Source organism: Athene cunicularia (assembly GCF_003259725.1).
Source record: "Athene cunicularia isolate RWA chromosome 1 unlocalized genomic scaffold, athCun1 chr1_part1, whole genome shotgun sequence".
In the NCBI taxonomy this organism is placed as follows: Eukaryota; Metazoa; Chordata; class Aves; order Strigiformes; family Strigidae; genus Athene; species Athene cunicularia.
Window position 1 is genome coordinate 99,750,219 of NW_020799091.1, and position 18,794 is coordinate 99,769,012.

At 44.6% G+C, this 18,794-nt stretch overlaps 1 protein-coding gene across 11 annotated transcripts in view; it reads left to right on the forward strand.

Moving 5' to 3' along the window:
- The window catches only part of TIAM1 (T cell lymphoma invasion and metastasis 1), a 179,429-nt gene extending 172,514 nt beyond the window's left edge, over nucleotides 1-6,915 (forward strand). For all 11 annotated transcript variants that reach the window (XM_026844392.1, XM_026844411.1, XM_026844384.1 and 8 more), the window contains 4 exons: nucleotides 542-644; nucleotides 1,398-1,485; nucleotides 2,349-2,521; nucleotides 4,501-6,915. In XM_026844392.1, the coding sequence (XP_026700193.1) occupies nucleotides 542-644; nucleotides 1,398-1,485; nucleotides 2,349-2,521; nucleotides 4,501-4,985 (849 nt within the window). In that variant the 3' untranslated portion in view covers nucleotides 4,986-6,915. The remainder of the gene's footprint in view (nucleotides 1-541; nucleotides 645-1,397; nucleotides 1,486-2,348; nucleotides 2,522-4,500) is intronic.
- Nucleotides 6,916-18,794: the final 11,879 nt, after the last annotated feature.

The following is an 18,794-nucleotide window of genomic DNA, read 5'->3' on the forward strand; positions in this document are numbered from 1 at the left end:
GCCACTGAGCAAGTGCTGGCTGCTCTTAGCTAAATTAGGTCTGCCTACAGTATGTATCAGGGGATCCTACTGGAGTTTAGGATTAAAAGTTAAAGCTAAGTTTGATAGTAAACATATGCCTTGCCACAGTAGGGAACACAGTTTACAGTATTAGAGGAAACTTTCTGATTCCCACCTGACATAAACCATAGTGTGATTTGAAATGCTCGTGTGGTTATCCGAATAACTTTGGAGTGACTAAGACAAAACTTAGGCATGTTTCTGAGTGTATGTGCACTTGGAGGAGAGAATGCAGCATCGGTCTCAAATGACTTTTGAAGGCATTGATAGTAGTTGATTGGTCTAATGGCTGCTTTTGTCTAGAATTTAGCAAAACCTTCATAGTCACATCAGTGATGCTGTTTACTAAGATGTTGTAATGAGAGAACAGGAATTGCAACAAGTCTCTAGCTGGACATTCTCCGTGCAGAGCAGAGGAGAATTCTGTGTCTGACTATGCCAAGGTGTCTCATTTCCTAACAGTATTTTGAAATTCTTCCAGGGAGGATCACATAGAGCTTCAATTTATGAAGACTGGGATCCGTTCCGCTTTCGCCACATGATACCTTTAGAAGCACTGCAGGTTCGAGCATTGGCAAGTGCAGGTAATGTTCCCACTGCGTGAATTTGGCAGGGTTCTTAATGTTCATCCTGGGGGCATTCACTGACCAATGGACCAATGTTCGTCCTTAGTACATGTGTATGCAGTTTCTAGAGCCTGAGCAAGGAACCCACAACCTCAATATCCGTAATAGCCCTGGAGAGAAACAAAGGGGCAGAAGCTCCAGTTGTGTGTGTATCTCCACCTTGTCAGTATTTCTCTGAAGCCAGTCAGGATTCTGGAAAAACAGGACAAAGTTGTTGACTCTGGTTTGCTCTGTTCCTCTTCTGGAGACTAGAAGGAAATCTTGCAGCTGTGAGACAACAGAGCTAGTGAATTTTTGTTCTTGTCATTGATAGCTTCATGTAAAGCTTATTATATTAAAAATTTCAAAATTTTAAACAATTTTCTCCTTTTCTAATGCATAAATGAAAGTGGAAAGAACATAGGAGGTAGCTGTAAAATGTGACAGTATTCTGTGAAATACCTGAAAAGATGAGGGGGAGGTTTCATATTTTTATGGGACTGAGTGAGTGCATATAAAATACTACTAGATTTTGGTGAGTTTAAGTGTCTGTTGTTTCATTGGTCACTTGCCCACTGCTGCCTTTCAGCCATGAGTTAATATTATTTGCAATGCATTATCTGTCATCCTGGATGGTCTTAAACCATTTTTTCAGGATTACAGAATAAATACTTTAATTGGGGTTAAACATGAGAAACCGTTGTTTGAAGTGCTGCTTGCTTTTGGCTTTAGATGCAGAGACCAATTCTGTATGTGAGATTGTCCATGTTAAATCTGAGTCTGAAGGCAGGCCAGAAAGAACGTTTCACCTTTGCTGTAGGTAAGTGTTTCCATATTTTCAATGGCAGCTACATCTCTGGTTCTCAGCTTGCCTGTGCCTTTCCTTTAAGGCAATCTGGGAACAGCCAGTAGGGGAAGGGGGGAGAAGGTGTTAAAAACCTTACTTCTGGCAGGCAGAATTTTGTAAAATTTATTAAAATAAAGGCATATATTTGATCAGCTTTGCATCTTTATGGGAGTATCGTTATTACAGTTGTCGTTTCACAAATTTCCAATGCTCGAGTTTAGCTGGATGTATCTTTATGTTAGGTAGCTGCTCATGTGTCTTGTTCAGCTGGTACATTCATGCCATGAAGTTCCAATCTCTGCTCTTAGGGCATTGCTCTTTCTTTAAGTAAACCTTGTCCATCTTTGTCGTGGTCATTGCTCTGATGTGTTTTAGAGTTCAAATAAGAACTTGGTACACAAGTTCACCAGGGTCTAACAGAGCTGATACCCAGCCAATTCCTACTACTAGGTAGTAGAGAGTTGCAGGACTTCTGCTTGGTGTGTGTTTACAGGGGACAAACCTGAGATTTAATTAGCCAGCATAGGTCAACCTGATGTTTATCGGACAAAGAGAAGTGCATGGTTGATATTGGAGGGAAAGGAAGCCTCAAGACGGCTAAATGTTTCGTTAATGAACTGTGTATTTGTTTCCTTGGATGTGCATTGCAATGATTATTGATTCACTTTTGCTTTGAAAATACTGTATTAAATTGAGTCTTCTCTGGGGGAAGTGCATGCCAGTCAGTTTGCACTGCCTTAAATTACAGAACTGGTCATTATTTATCTCATTTACAGCAAGGTTTTAGCAGTTCCCAGGAGATAACGCTGCCTTTTGTATTCTCGCCTATTTTTCAGTTCGCCAGAACACAGGAAGGACTTTCTGAAGGCAGTGCATTCGATTCTGCGGGATAAACACAGAAGACAGCTTCTTAAAACTGAAAGTTTGCCCTCATCCCAGCAATATGTTCCTTTTGGTGGAAAAAGATTGTGTGCTCTAAAAGGTGCAAGGCCAGCCATGAACAGGGCAGGTACTGTAGGGCTACAGACTTTCAAGATCCCAGTAACCCCAGCACCATTGTAGGACATGTGGTGGTGTCTGTTACTTGTATATTAGGATTAGCATTCTCTCCTGTGTATGTAAAAACTGCTGGTTTTCTATGCTTCACCTCCTTGAGAGCCTTAAATTGCCTTTATTTACCTTGCTTTGCACTCAAGGCTCAGCTTTAGAAACAGTCCTTCTGGCATGGAAGGAAGAAATGGGATTCCTGTTAATACTGATTGGCTGTGCACTTTAATCTGGAAATGGGTTTCAGCTGAACAAAGCAGAAGCCTGCTGCATATTTCTCAAAAGCATGTACAGAATTTTGAGCTAACCCTAGCACTTTTAAACTAAAATGCACAAGAAAAATCAGCTCCCCCGAGTGAGTGGCTTGGTTTGAAGAGATAGCTATGTATGTCCTCCATTTTAGCCTTTTCAGCTCTATTGCTAAAGGGCGTGTGCTGCTGCTTCTCGCACTTTGAGAAGCATGCACTTGATACTATTATTTTTGTAACGGCCTGTCCTAAACCATGAATTTTCCTTTTCAGTTGACTTCAGGCAAAAGCAATGAGAAAATCCCAGGGAAAAGCAGGTTTTCATTTTCAGAACACTAGATGATGGAGGGAAGATATGCTTGCTTCCAACTGAAAAGTACACGGCACCGCTGCGTGTTTTGTTCTGGTCTGTTTTTTTGTTTTGTTTTGTTTTTTTTCTGCTCATTAGATCCAGCAATGTAGACAACCAGGCTTTCTGTTCCTCTTCTGTAATGGGCAGGCCAGACCAATAACATTCGCAGCATGGCTTCTCACTCGGGGTGTTGCTAGCCATCTGCCTCAGAGACACTTAAAATCGTAAGAAAGCAGAGTCAAAGGCAGGCCAAAATGCAACTGTTTTACCACAGTGCTGCTTCAGTCAGCCTGTGGGGCTAATCTACTGCAGATGCCAAACTTCTTTCAGTTTGACTCCTTAGTGCATTTGCATGATGAATTCTGCAGAGATTAAAATCTCCTCTTAGAGTACAGACCTCTTGCTACAGTTAAAATTTGCAACTGCTGAGCTGTTGTACCTAAGCATGTTTTGAGGCTCAGGGATATTAAAATATGACCCCGCCCCCAAGCTAGAGTTTAGTAAATACATACTGAAGTGCTAAATTGCTGTTTAGTGGAGGGGGACAAACTATAACCTCGGAGTTCACCTGCTTGCCGTGGAGCTACGTGTGTGTGCACGTAAAGCGCTGGAATGCCTGCAGGTCCTTCAGCTGTAGGATTCGTCCCCTGCTTTGCCTCACAAGCCTCTTATGAAGATGTTCCAACACAGAAGATGTGAATTTGCTAATTGGGCCAGTTGCAAAAGCTAGTAGACCAGCTGATGCTGAGTAAGGAACTTCAGAAAGTTTTTCTGGATTTGGGGTTTTCTTTTTTTCTTTTTCCCCCAGTAGGGAGGGAGCGGAGAAGGGAGTAGGAGAACCTGGACAGGAAACTTACTTCCTCATAAGTAACACGGCAATTGCAGCATCTTCAGCACTGAGGTAGCTACTTGGAAACCTATAGTGTTGCTTCTTACCTGAGACAAAGCAATTCCCCATACCAAGGCATAAAACTAGTTGGGTTTTCATGGTGTGCTGACAGCAGGGCACTGCGTGTGAGAAGCTGAGCTGAACAGACAGACTTTGTGCTGACTGGCTGGCTGCCTACCGCTTAGGAGGAACAGTAATTGTGGGCCATTATCCCAACTGTGGATCTGAGTAGCAGAAACTCCTTTTTCAGCTGGAGAGAAACCTGTGCTGAGGAGCTGAGTGAAGTGTGACTTGCCTGCAGGGAGGATCCTGAATGACTAGGTCATTCGTGGGAGTCTGCCTGATTTTGTGCCTAGCGGTGTTAAATAAAGCGCCCCTGGAAGACTAACTTTTTAAAGAGAGTTGTACCGTGTGTAAAAAGCCTGTGGGGTTTTATCTTTGTGTGTGCGCAGTGTCAGCCCCAAGCAAGTCTCTTGGGAGGAGGAGGCGGCGGCTGGCCCGAAACAGGTTTACCATTGACTCAGATGCCGTCTACACGAGCAGCCCTGAAAAAGAGCCCCAGCAACCCACGCACAGTGGGGACACTGATCGCTGGGTAGAGGAACAGTTTGACCTTGCTCAGTATGAGGAGCAGGAGGACATCAAGGAAACGGACATCCTCAGCGATGACGATGAGTACTGCGAGGCCATGAGAGGTGCTGTGGCTGACCGAGACCTTCGGGAGCGGCTGCAGGCGGCCTCCATCACGAGCAGCCAGCCGTGCCGGGGGGACCACCCGCGCCCAGCCATGGACACACACGCCTCCAGGATGACCCAGCTCAAGAAGCAGACGGCCTTATCCGGCATCAACGGCGACGTGGAGGGCCACAGCGAGGAGGTCATCTGGGTTAGGCGTGAAGACTTTGTCCCCAGCAGGAAACTGAACACAGAGCTCTAAACCAGTCCCCTTCCCCGCCTGGATGTGTAGGTCTCCCTGTCCCACCCTCCATCCCTCCCTCTCCCTCTCGCCCCCGCACACCGCGGAGAGCTGATCCCGATAGATTGCACACTTGCACACACCATTTCGGCAGCTGAATTGGTCTGAAGCCATGCGGCCACACTTTAGGCAACTGTAAAATGCTCAAAACCTGGAAAGGAATAAGCTTAAGGTCCTGTCTTACATTACCAAGGGCTTTCACACTATGTTATTTATTCTAAAATAATCAGGGGCTGAAATTAAGTACGGGGAGAATATCTTCACTGGAAAACAAATTACTCTGGATGTCTTAACCTACGTACAGCGAACTAGCTTAAACAATAGCACAACGAACAGAGGGTTTTATAGCCGTAAATTGTCAGTCGTAGGTTCATCTCCTTAATGAGGAAACTGCCTTTTTAACGTGTACAGTTGCAGCATTCTTATTACTTTTCCCTCTTTAAATGTAAGAGAATATACATGTATTTTAGGAATGTGTGAGGAAAGGTTTGGGATTTATGTTGTGTTAAGTCCTCTTGGTCTGTGACTGGTCTAACTTAATGTCAATGTTGGAAGCTCTAGTTTTACATAATGTTATAAAGATGCCAAACTCTTTTAAAAGAGATCCAAATTTAACACTTGAAGAAATATTTTTTTGTATTTTACCTGAGATGCAGGGGCACAAAGGATGAGAGTTTTACAGCATTAGCGTAGCTCCACGTCTAGGATACGAGGCTAGCTTTTTGCAGAGGGTTAGGAATGGTGGTTTTATATTAAAATATGAACTGGAAACGCTTATTTAGGTATAACTTCAGGAAAAGGATTATTGTATATGTTTGAGACTGGAGTTTAGTTAGATAATAAAAAAAAATAAAGTAAATTTACATAGCTGAATTGTAGTGGACCAAACTGATCCATGGTGTAGCCTCGCTGGAGCCAGTGTAGCAACATCACAGATCCGTTTAGTCCACTCTCTCTGGCAGAGTTTGGGCTTAGGGGACAGGGAATTCATGGCCAAAAAACTGACCTCATCCACTCTCCTACTGTGGGTGAAACTAGTGTATTTTAATTCCTTTATAAAAGCTTTTCCACTGCAATAGAGTATGAACAAGTTCTACACAAGCAAACCTCGACATTTAAAATCTTTTATTTAAACATCTAAAACAGGGTAAAATGTGACTAAAATCTTGTGGTTTTTAAGTAGAATTCCAAATACGAAACACAAAATAGCACTTTTTTTTAAGATTTCTTAGCTTTTCCCATTGCAGTTTCACCTGTAGGAAAAAAGGAAGATTATATAAATTTTTTTTTTTTTTTTTTTTGGTATCTATTGATGTTTGACACATTAGTAGGTACTTTGAAAACCTGAAATTTTATAATAGCTTTAGGATTATATTTTATAAAATCCACTCTGACTATATTTTAAAACATAACAAAAATTATTCCCCCCAAAATTCCATCACTGTCTTTGTGTCCCAGATAGCATTCTCCCCTTGCCCGCTCCCCTTTTCTGGTTTCTGGTGCACTATACTTGATCTTATGAAAGCTTTCTCTATTAACTTTTTGCTATCTTCTGATTTCTTTTCGTAAAAGCTTTAGAAAGGTTTCTATACCCTTTGTATTATCACATCATTGTTTTATATCATCTACCTGTCAGTTGTGTCCCAGCGTATTAGAGAAGCAGAGGTTTTAGCTGTCCTGTGCTGTACCCAGCGGAATACAGTCAGCGCTGAAATACTGGAAGGCTGGTACTGGGAAGGTACCGTTGTTCTTGTACATAATGTCATGACATGTCTATGTCAAAGGTTCTTATATATTTCTTTTATAAGCTGAAAGAAGGTCTATTTTTATGTTTTTAGTTCTATGAATGGAACGTTGTAAATGCCTGTCAGAAATAAAATACTGGAAAAAAATACAAGAGAGTGGTATGCGTATGTGTGTGCTCCAAGACAGGTGACTCTCTCAATAGAGGCAAGCAAGGAAGTCCTACAGTAGATTAAGCTGTTGGGATCACTCTCCTGGCTTTTAATGATCTGTAAGGAATCTCCTTAATAGTAATGTTTCCACCCTTATGTGTGCGCCCAGTATCATGTGAGCTGAATGGGTTCAGCGTGTCTTGGCCCTGCGTTTTGGTGGGGTCTTCGCTCTGGGGTAAATAAAAAAACCCCAGGTCCTTTGGCCAGCATGTGCTGAGCTTCAGCCTGTCCCACATGAAAGGCTGGGGCAAGTTTGTTGGTCTCCCTTCTGTCCTAGTGAAACCTCATCTTATTTAAGTCCCCAAGGGAAGGTCCAAGCCTGGAGCCTTGCCTGTTAGAGGATGGAAAATGAGGCAAACAGGAGAGCAAATGCTGGATGCAAGTATTTGCCTATAGTGCACTTACTTGACATGCACCTTGGCACAAAATGAAGCTTTCCTTTTGTGGGACTGCTAACTTTAAAACAGTGTGTTCAAGTCTGCAGCTAGCAACACTCTTCCCCAATCTGTTAAACTGCATTAACCTCTACTGAAACATAAGTGCAAAGCATGCTAGTGCTTGCTTGTGTGCTCAGCAGAGAACAAAGGTAAGTATGAACTTCTATTTTAAATGCCACAACCTTTCTTTAGTTGTATTTTAAATGCCACAACCTTTCTTTAGATGGGTTCATGTGTTTGTATTTTCCACAGTTTGGTTTTTATTAGCTACTGCAATGCTTCCAGCAACAGACTTCAGCTTTCAGGTTGTATACAAAGCTGCTTAAAGAGCTTGTTCTACTGCAGTAACATCACACCTTGCATTAAAATTCATATTATGTAGCTCATTTATCACATACCAAGCCTTACACAGAAGGTGTAATAGGTGAAAAGTGTAATGCCATGGAGTAGTTCTTGTATTCTCACCTACTAGTTACTGTAGCTTAGGACTGCACCCTCAGGTAAGGCTCAGCTCATATTTTGCAGAAATGAGAGCTGCCATTTTCCTTATTGTGTCCATAACTTAAGTCATGCCTCTTTTACTACACTGGTCACAAGGAACCTTAAGTGAACATTTTAAAAAGAGGAAAGAAGTAGCAAGTTCCAGAAGAATTCCAGTTACATTGGAATAACTCTCCAGTCTTGCTGTGGTCAGTTGTTTAGCCAAACCCCCTCCCTTTGGGGTGCTGAAATTTAGCCCAAATGTACAAAGCACATAGGGGGTTGGTGTTTTGTGCAGCCTGGCAGGAGCTTCCCTGGTCTGTGGGTGAGACCCTGACTCCCACCACTTTTCTGTAGGGGAGCTGTGACTAGCAGTGTACAGGCAGTTGGGTTACATGTGTGGATTCTGGCAGATTGTCCCTAAAAGGTGGGCTGGTGGACTTTAGGGAGCTGGTTTATTGGAAAGGAAGGTGTTCTTGCCAGGAAGACCCATGCACAGCCCCTTGGTCTTGTCTGCAGTAGAAGAACAGCAGCAGTCTTCTTGTGGGAAGAGCACAGGCACCCTGTAGTACTGAGGTCTGAGAACTCAGTGGTTTTCTTAACTAGTTTTACCAGTCATTTTTTGTTGTCTTCTCTAGCACACCTGCTTTGCACTGGCTTCCGGACAACACAGGAAAGAGTTTCTGAGGCTATTGTCTCTGTAAATAACATGTCAAGAATGTGACCTGGTTCCCTGCATACAGCTAATTTAAATGCGGCCAGGTAATTGTGGAGGCAGCAAACAGTGCTTCTCACGGCTCGTGTTCCCACTCCCAGTGTCTTCGGCAACTTGCTTTCCTTTTAATTTTATTCTCAACAGTTGCTAAGGTACTTCTTCTGTACACTGGACTTTTCTTTTTTAATCCTTTCAATTACAAGACCTGTCATGCATGTTGATTGAAGACTGTCAGCATGTCAGTATTACTGGATGAATTCAATCCAGCGTTTTGGAAGCTTGCTGCAACTCTGCCTTATTCTGGGGGGGAAATGAGGGGAAAGAAAGCCTTTGAAAAATTGCTTCCTCTGTTTCTTTTCCCTCGGCCACATCCTGTTAATAATACATAGTACCTCCAAGTTGTATGTGGGCGTGAGCTTGAGTAGGTTTTTGCAATAATGAATTCTTATAGCGGCCTTAGGGTCTGGGTAAATTGTTCTCATTTTAAGCTTGACAGATGAAGGCAGGTGGAGGAGTACCCACAAGGTCATGCAGCAAGCCTGTGGTACCAGTGAAAGGCTTACGGAAGGCTGTTTAGCCATTAGTCTGGACAATGTTTCCTTTTCATTAGTGTAAAGAAATAATTAGCAGTAGTAAGGAATCCTTACTCATGGCAGAGTATTAAAGTGCTCAGAGAAGTCACACAGACTGCGTGGGCAGCAGGGGTTTGTTTGTCCATTATGTACAGCTGTGGTATCGCATTTGCATTCTCCTTTCAATTCTGTTTCCAATCAAATCAATTTAATAAGAGGGAGAAGGATGATGATGACTCAGGGAATAATTGTAACCAATTAGGGGGTTTCCATGTGACCTTCAAAATAAAGCCCTGGTTTCTGTGGCTGTTTCCCTCCCTGCACTGATGTTACAGGTGATGCTGACTGCACACAGCCTCAGGGGAATATGCCGCAGTTCTGTGCTCAGGGAAGAACAGCTTATGCAGGGTTAGTCCTTGGGGTGAGGTTTAGGAACCATGTGGAGAAAGCCCGGAGCAGCCTGGTCTGGTCCCAGAGGTGGCCCTGCTTGGGGCAGGAGGTGGGACTGGAGACCTTCCTGAGGGGCCTTCCCACCTGCATTACCCTGTGATGCTGTGTGACTCCTCCTCCACACCCTTCCATACCGAACCACAAGGGATGAGTTTCAGTTTGTTTGTTGTTTTTCCAGTCAGGAACAAACCGCAAAATGTATCTTGAATTTTGTATCAAAAGGTGAAAATACTGCAATGAAACAAAATAGACAAACTCCCATGAGATAAAGCTGGGCGACAATCTTCCATAGGAAACAGCAGGAGCACAGATTTACTGTGGGGGTGGGAAAACTGAAGAGGCTGTAAATCATGTTCTCCTAATCCTCTCACTCCCAGTGAGGAGTGGTTGGTACACATGTAGATATATTTCCTGGGTTGCCCCAGGTCTACTGAACACGGTATATGGCAGAAGTGCCTATCCTTGGGTCCTTGATGCAAAATCATCACTGGACTTCTATTCAAACTGTATTTGGGTATACAAAATCATGCTTTCTACTCCCCTGTCTTCTCCCAGTTGAAGCAAAATATTTGAAACAAGAAAATCTCCCCTTAACACCTTGTTTTGGCACATCAGAGTTAAATGTACTAATCTCCCTCCTCACAGAGCCCAGTAGGTGTTTGAGGTCAACTTCCTACTGAGACTGCGGCTATTCTGAAGGAGGGATCTCTTGGAAAGGTTGACTGCAAGAAGTGATGGAGGGTAGGGTACGCCTCAGGGGTCCCCTGCAGATGCGCCCAGGGTCCTGCCTCAAGGAGTACCTGCAGACATATGTCTAGGGAAGAAGAGTACAGCAAACATTTGTGATACTTTGACTTCTACGCTCCCAGCTCCTAAACACAGGCACATAGTGCTGCTCCCTGGTGTAGTATCTTACGGCACTCAGAAGATCCCAAGGTGAATTCAGCTGCCCACACGTAGTCAGTAGTAACGCTTCCTTCAGACGTCTGAGAGGTCCAAGACATCTATCTGTGTGGGGGTGCAGGAGGGCACAGGCACTTCAGGTGAGCTGTGCTGTTACGGAGGAGCAGCTGGAGTATGGTGGGTAATCCAGGGACAGATCAGATGGCATTAAAGACAACTGAATCCCACGCTGTGGGTTTAGTAGCTCTCCAGTGATTCTGTTCCAGGAAGCTGTCCAGTGTGCCCTTGAATTCAGGTAAGCTTTTTGCATCCGATATCCATTAGCAAGGAGTCTCAGAGGTCTGGTACCCAGACAGAGATGTGCCACCTTCTTTTGCTCATTCTGAATTTGTTTCCCACTATTTTCATTTGACACCTGCTGACTTTTTACACCGGAGGAAACTGTTAATCTCTCCTTACTCTCTCCACATCATCCATAACTTTACAAAACGCTGTCATATTATTTTTCCACACCAAGCCCTTTCAGGTATTCAGAGAGCCATTAATCTGGCTCATTGATGCCACAAGACTTTTTTCATCCCCCCCAAAATATAAGAGAGTGACAGTGAAAGAAAGTAGAAATTAAACATCTTGAATACGTTGCCAGCAAGACTGACAAGGATTGCTAGAGTGGTTAAATTTTGCAGAGCTCCACATCTCTCTAGAGGATGACAATAAAAGGCACAGAAAGGAAATGACATGAAAATGGGGTATATACCATACAGCAGTTCCTACAGCAGCGGCATCTCTTGTGGCAAGTTAATGTTTGCTACTTAAGGTAGGATTATTTTCAGCTTGCAATACTGGCAGATTAATCCAAAACTTTCAGGAATTCAGTGAAGTAGTGAAATGAAGAAAGCATCAGGGCATCAAGCAGAAAGCAGCACACGATTATAAGAGCATGCACACACAAGCGATGACAAAGTGGCTCATGTATGCCAGCTTGCTGCGCACTTCACAGCACCAGATCTGAAATCCTTCCTGCTGCTTTGGCTTAAAAACTCTGTGCTACCATGAGCCAACCATCTCTGCGTGAAACAGAGGAAGACAGTGGGAAACTTCCTCCTGCAGTTTCTCCTGCAATTCCATGCACAGTTTGGAGAGGCTAATACTAATGCAACTTTTGAGTGCTAGGACAGAATCCAGTAGACTGTGTGCTGGGAGAGGTGTGCCGGATCCCTATGTCACATCTGTGCAATTAGCTGATGACCATACTCAATCACACATTGTTACAACAGCTAAGTTGCTCTTGGGGAAAAATTGTTTGAAATTAAATAGGTAACCTGAGAAAATATGAAATGATTAGAAAGAGCATATTGAAAAAAAAGAGAGAGCAAGAGGGCCTGAAATTATGCAAGAACCGGATCAAAGCCAGAAACTGAGATTCATAAAGCTGCAGAGAGGCATGAATAGAATATTAAGTATGTGCTACACTGCCTATGAAAGGAGAACAGGTTCCAAACCAACACCTGGGGTGCTTGGAGTGTGGCAAGGAAAAAGCCAAGTGCTTCTCCATGCCCAAGGGCCAACACACAGTGTTTTTAAAAAAACGCTGGACAAACCTTTGCATTCACTGTTCCAACAAGACTTGCTCTAGGCACCATCTTGCACCAGGTGTGCTCCTGTTTCTCAGACCCCCCAGGATCCCCCATGTCAATTCACAGGGTAGCACATGGCCACAGGAACATTTTGCCTGTGGCCACGGTGTCGAGGAAACGAAGGGAGCTCCATAGCACAGACACAGGCTGCTCTGGATCGGCTGTTGCCAGTGCCAGAGAGTAGTCTCTGGTGTTACATTTTTAATCGAATGGCACAGCCATAGTTCCAGCAGGCTTCCTTTCAGTTCCTAGAGAAAACATACAGTTGCTGGGTTGGTCCAGTGTAAGTCATTGCTCCATGTGTTTCCTCCATGGAAAGTCTGTGAGTCTGGAGGCTCTTTCTGCTGCACGGGGCCAGCCCGGCACAATGTCCCAAGAGTGCTGAAGGCTTTGCCCTGCTTGGCTGAGGCAACACGCAGTACAGCACACCTGCCAGGTCCTCCAGCGGGGTATTTCGGCTCGGATACCTCTGCCATGCCTAATGTGCTCAGAGTGTTTTGTGATGGACAGCTGGTGAGAAGCTGAGCCAACAGTCAGTGATTACTCAAGAACCCATAGCTTGCTTGCTGGAGTGACTGGTGCAGTTTGGTCCTGGTGACCACAGTGCAAGCCCTGCCTGTTGCTGGTGGCCAAGACGAACTGTCAGAGGCAGTAAGCTCCAACAACAGCTTCAGCGTGGAGCCGGAGCCAGAGCCCCAGCTGCCTTCCGTGCCTCTGCCCTCCCGGTAGCGCAGCATCACTGCTAGCAAGCGGCTGGGCTCCTCACGCTCTGTGGGAAAGAGCAGAAGCTGGAGAAGTTTTTCTGCAGACTCCACAATGGCAATAGTCCATCCAGTGCCTTCCCAGGATAGAACTCCTGGGTGCATGCTGCTGCCCAAAATCCCCGGGGCTCCCCTGGGAAGAGCCGCTCTGCCTGGGAGCGATGCAGTGGCCCTGCAGGAGCACAAATCAACACGCCCGGCGGCTTTTCAGCTGGGGGAGAGGGCGGAGGAGGATCCTAACATGCAACGCGGGCCTTCTCCTCCTCCTCTGCACAGCTTTCGGGGGCGATGTGCTACCCGGGGGGCCCGGGGACTCCTTTCCAGGCCGTGGCCAGCGGGGGTCACTCTTCCCCTGCAAATGCCACAGCGCCAGCACGCTTACTCAGCCCGGTTACAAACCGGGGGATTTCTGCTTTAATAAAAAAAACCAAAAACCAACAGAAAATAAATTAGAGACAGACGTGCTCTGGAGGCAGTCAAGCACCATCCTCCTTGCTCACATCATCCCGCACAGTTGCAGGGTGGCTGTTGACCTGACGCAGGGTGCTGGCTGGTTTTTACGTCATTCCATTAGAGAAAGTAATTTCCAGGGATAGATTCAGATTCACTTCTTCTCAGAGGAGATTAAACCCCTTTAATTAACTCCTCAATGGGTATTAGAGTGCTTAGTATCTTTGTAGTTGTTCAAGCTGGGACTGATGCTCCTGATCAGTGAGTTTTTTCCCTGATGAAAGAGGGCAGATTCTCCCTGAGCTGTGGCTAGTATTTTGTGTTTACTCTCCAAAGGGACAAAAGGATCCCACGAGGAATTTAGGAAGGAGGGACAGGATGGGGATAACACCTCTTAACAGGCAAAAGTGTCGAAGATGGCCGACTGCTCAGCACCGTCATGAGGCCTGTGGCAGTGGTCATAAGCAAATACCGCACAAGATTTTATACCTGATTTTATACCTGCAAATCTCATACACTTCCCACCTGCCCTGTTACTTTTACAGGATCGATAAGGCAGTGTGGGAGCCAGCAGCCATTCACCAAGACCTTTTACAGATTTGAACTGAGAGTCTTCCTGACATGCCCTGTCTGAGTAAGTCAAGACAAGAGTGTAACATCACTGAAGTTTACTTTGAGAACTACTGTACTGTTCTTTAAAATGGCAAGTTAGGAGTATTCAAGAGCTTTGGGAAAAAACCCTTACTGTTGGAGAAGGCAGAGGGATGTGGAAGCAAGTTCTAATAGAAATGCAGTTCAGAAGAATCTACTCCATTCTCTCCCACAAGTTCCTAATAGAACATTTTTAAAAGCCCTTTAGATCTCTAGTAACTAAAAGACTCAACTAGAAGAGGAGCATCAGCTTTCTTCAAAGTCACTGCAATAGCAGGCTATTAGTTGAATTATACACTAGAATACTCCAGAAAAAGGAGATGAAGACAGAAAAAAAAGAGTAACTTAATAAGATAAGAAAATCCAGTCCTCTACCCCCTCAAAACCTCATGAAGCATGAGAAAATGAGCAGTTGGTAATAAAAAGATGTTTAAAATGACCCTTTCTTCTCCGCCTTCCCTTTAAAAAGTAAAGAAACAGCTGTTGTTAAAAGTAAAATAAAACTGAAAGTGCTGAGATAACACCCGCACATTTGTACAGCAAATGGACTTTGAAAACAGTGCCTGGATCTGGGAAGATTTACCCCAGTACGGGCAAGTTGAAGCCATGGGGCTCAGCTCTCTGCATTTCCCCAGGGAGCTGCAAGAGCTGATTTCAAGGAGATGCAGAGACAGGCCCATAACAGTGAGCTGTGATTGACAATATTTTTGTAGATGGCCCAAGAAGATGCTTCAGTATGTTGGGGCAAGAGCAGGGGGTTGGAAGGTTATAAACCATAAAGGGTGGGAAGTGAGGGCAGTGAGACAGTGTTTTGGGGAACTGCAGAGAGAAATGAAGAGAAAATTTCAGGAAAGAAAACCAATATGTAATGCAATCTTATTCAGTTGCGTGTGGGACAATTACAAGAGTTATTGCTTGCATGTGCAGAGTGTTGCTGTGATGCGCAGTGAGGGCTGCGGGGCATGGCAGCACAGACACCCCCCATACAATGCTGGTCTGTGCTGGCAAGGGGGCTCACCAGCTCCTCAGAGGATTTCCATTTTTCTGCTTGCTATACCAGGTTCTCACAGTCACAAGTTTTAACCCTGTGTTAGACTGAATTCTGCAGCACAGGGTGAGATCTTTGCTTGTTCTGATGTTGAAAATTCACAGGGCGCTGCTGCTTTCACTTGGCTGGTTTCATGACTGGGGTCTAAACAAATAACATACTGTGGTACCAGCTGCTTAACAGTTCCCTTCCTCTACACCTATATCTGCTTTTTAAAACTGTGAACACTTTAAAAAGCTGCCTTAGGGCTCTACACTAATAACTAACTATAAAATATACAGCAGCAGTAGGTGAAGGTCTTGCTTAGTGAGAATCAAAGGAATTAACACGTTGCAAACTCTTATCCCAAGTATTTCATCAGTCCACAAAGATGTCCCATCCCTGAAGTGAATGGTACTGGGAAATGAGGAAGAAACTTGCAGTATAATAAAACTTTGATCCCAAACATGCAGAAGTTTAGAGTATATCGTGACATAGACAAGTAATCCTCACACCTGTGTGTAAAAAACTGCACCCTCCATGTGCAGTGTTGGTGTCTGGCTGGTCCTACCACCTGCCAAACATTTGACCTGTCATCATGGCCCTGAAGTTACACCTGGAGTGACAAAACAGATCCGTTTGTAGGACACGTAGTATATTAATTAAGCTCTCTCTTGGGTTCTTGCTCTCTGATCCTGAAAGCAATGAAATCAGGAAGAAATGAGGAATAATCATCCCAAAATGTAATTATCTATGTGGCTTTTACAGCTGGGAAAGGGCTTCTCTCCAGTTTCATAAAGAACTGGAGTTGTTTGGTGTTAACAACAGTTTCACAAACTTGAGGGCTGTATCAGTTGACCTGTGAAGTTTGGTTTTGGTGAAACATTTTCTTCCTACAGCTCCTTCATCACTGTCACAACAGCTAGGGCCAGCCTCACTCACAGGCAGTTAATTGAACATCCTTGAGCCATTGTATGTGATATGTGTTTCTGAAAACTATCGATGTTAGTCATGCGAAGGGACGATGTCGCTTTGTTAATATAATTAAATTCAACGGTGTCTGAGCCCGAAGGGACTGTTAATTCTGCACAGCGTAAGAGACAGAAATGCTGACGAAACAATATCATGCACATGTAAACACCTCTCGTTCTCAGGCACTGGATGGTAAAAAGCCATTACAACCATTTCCATTGGCAGGTCTCTGTTATTTTGGTGACAGCAGAAGAACCCTTCCAGAAGCAGTGATGGGGTTTAAGGCAATGAGGAACTTTCGCATCAGTTGCTTTCAGCTGGGGCTCCCAAAGCTGAGTTCAGGCTGCTCCCTTTAGCATGCTTGTACTCTCTCGGTTGCTGCTATTCCCATGTGCTGCAACGGTGACACTGTTGATGGGGACGCTGTAGCCTATTGCACTGTGAAAACTGCTGTCACGCCATTGTGGTAGGAGCTGGGAAACACCATTAAAAGTCAGCAGGGTCAGCATATCCCTGAAGGTCTTGATTTAAAAAGAAGTAAATCAAAACCAAATGACACTACTAGTAGCTCAATTTGCTCAGGTCTATTCATGGCTGGGGAAAGTTCTTCCTACTGCAGCTTCTTCACAGAAGCATAAATAAATTTATCCTGTTTGAGCAAGAAGATGTCCACGTTCACCTGCATGGGACTGTTTGGAGGGTGGGATGTGCAAGTCTCCTCAATGCAGAGACAAAACAGGGTTACTTTTCTCCTTTAAAGACAAAACACTAAAAGAGATGTGTTGAGTTTGTGTGAGACTACATTTCCAACAAATATGCCTTTTCTTCCAGTGTGGTAAGGGCTTCCAGTCTTTTGTCTGGTTTGGTACTTATGGAAATTACTAATTTATCATAATACAGGTTTGTCTTTCCTGATCCTAGGTTTAACTTTCCCTTTTTCCAGAGAAACATCGGTGGACACATAGGAACTAGCTACAGCTCATTGCATTGCTGAATGAATGCAGCTCAGGCCACGGTGACATGTTACTCTCTGAAGTTCTGAAGGAGCTTTGTTGTGCCTTCAGCTAAAATGGGACTTGGGGTTTATTTATTTCCTGCTTGTTAAAGAGGTGTAGATGCACCTACTTGACAGTAAGCTCTGCACCCTCTGAGTACCTCTCTCTCCTGCTAATGGAAGCAGTTCCACACCAGTTCTGCTGGCGGCACCACGGCTCTGTGGGTTGCTAATGCAAGAGGAACAAAGAAGAAAAAGTCTTGTTATCACAATGGTGCCGCTATATGAGCTACTGAATGCTGAGCACAAAGCCCTGTAGCTTAGGGCACATCATATCACACCTCCGTGGGGCTCCTCGGGTTACATTAGTTGGTTTTAGTGTTTTCATTTGTCTGTTTGTGCGGTGCTGTGACATTGCACTGAGTATTTAGTTAGAAAGATGAATCTTGTAATTTTCATTTATGAAAGTTTCAGAATGATTATGACTGCTGGCTGTGGTGTGTGACAATAGGTTTCATAGTCAAATGTCAGGCATTTGCCTTTGAAAAACTGCCTTCAAATAATAAAGATGAACAAGTTTTAAAAATGACACCTTCTTTCCTTCTTTCCTTTGGACCTGGATTCAGCTCTGAGTTTCAAAATGTGTAAGAAAAGACCCTACACCACCCTAATGGACTTCACAATGAAATCTCTTTTGAGGACCAGTTAATCAGTGCTTTTAGTCCATATAAAAGTCCTGTTTCATTTAAAAGCTGGTATTCTAGACCAGCCAAGAAACAGGTGCAGAGCAGAGCCCCCAGTGTAGTAGCATTTTTGCTGGCTCTGGGGTGTGCTTTACACATAAACATCCCAATCACCCCCACTGACCCTGCCTTGGTTCACACTGCAGGGAGATTCTGCTGCCAGTGCCCTGGAGCCCTTTTGGATTAAGTGAAACTGGTGGTTCTGCTCCAGGAGCACACCTCATGCACTCTGGCTTTGAATGGAGACACGAGGGTCTGAACCAATGACTTGGCCATGTGGCTCTTGAGACCTCCAGGACTCACTCCGGATGCATGTGCTAACAGAGGCTCTGGAAACACCAAGAGGTCACACAGCACTCTGAAGTGCTTCTCATACAATTGAGAAGCCAAATATACTTTCAGGTTTGCTGTAAGCCTCCTGCATTATAGAAGAGGAGGGACAAGAAGAATGCCCTGCCTCTGAAGCTGGACCACACCCTCTCTTGGCTCTGCTGCATCCATGGGTCTCAGCGATGGACCTTAGGAGCCCACATCACCCCCAGGCTCTGCTCACAGCAGCATGACTGGAGCCAGCTCTTCTCAGTGGTGGAGCATCATGCCTGCCGCTTCAGTTAGGTGATGTGGCCAGGGTTTACTACTGCTAGTACCCACTGGGATGTGGCAATTCACTGAGTGATGCTGGTGCTGTTGTCCTGGTTTGCTCTCTTCCCTCCCTTCCTGCTTTCCTGATCAGTCTCGCTCTATCTCAAAAGGTCTTGGGCATCCCCACCAGCCCTGCTCGCCTCCCTCATGCTTAGGGACCATGTTGGCCCTCCTGGGGAGTATGGTTTTCCTGTGGTCTGAACATATTTGCTTGATGGTGACTTGATGGTGGCCTGAGGGCAAATCTGATGCCCTCTGTGAAAGACTGCAGCTGGATATTTTTCTAATGTACCATATTCTGTTTAGAAAACATGAAAAATCCTTTTTCACTTTAATGTTGATTGACACTGGAACTGGTTGGCCAGAGAGGTTATAGTCTCC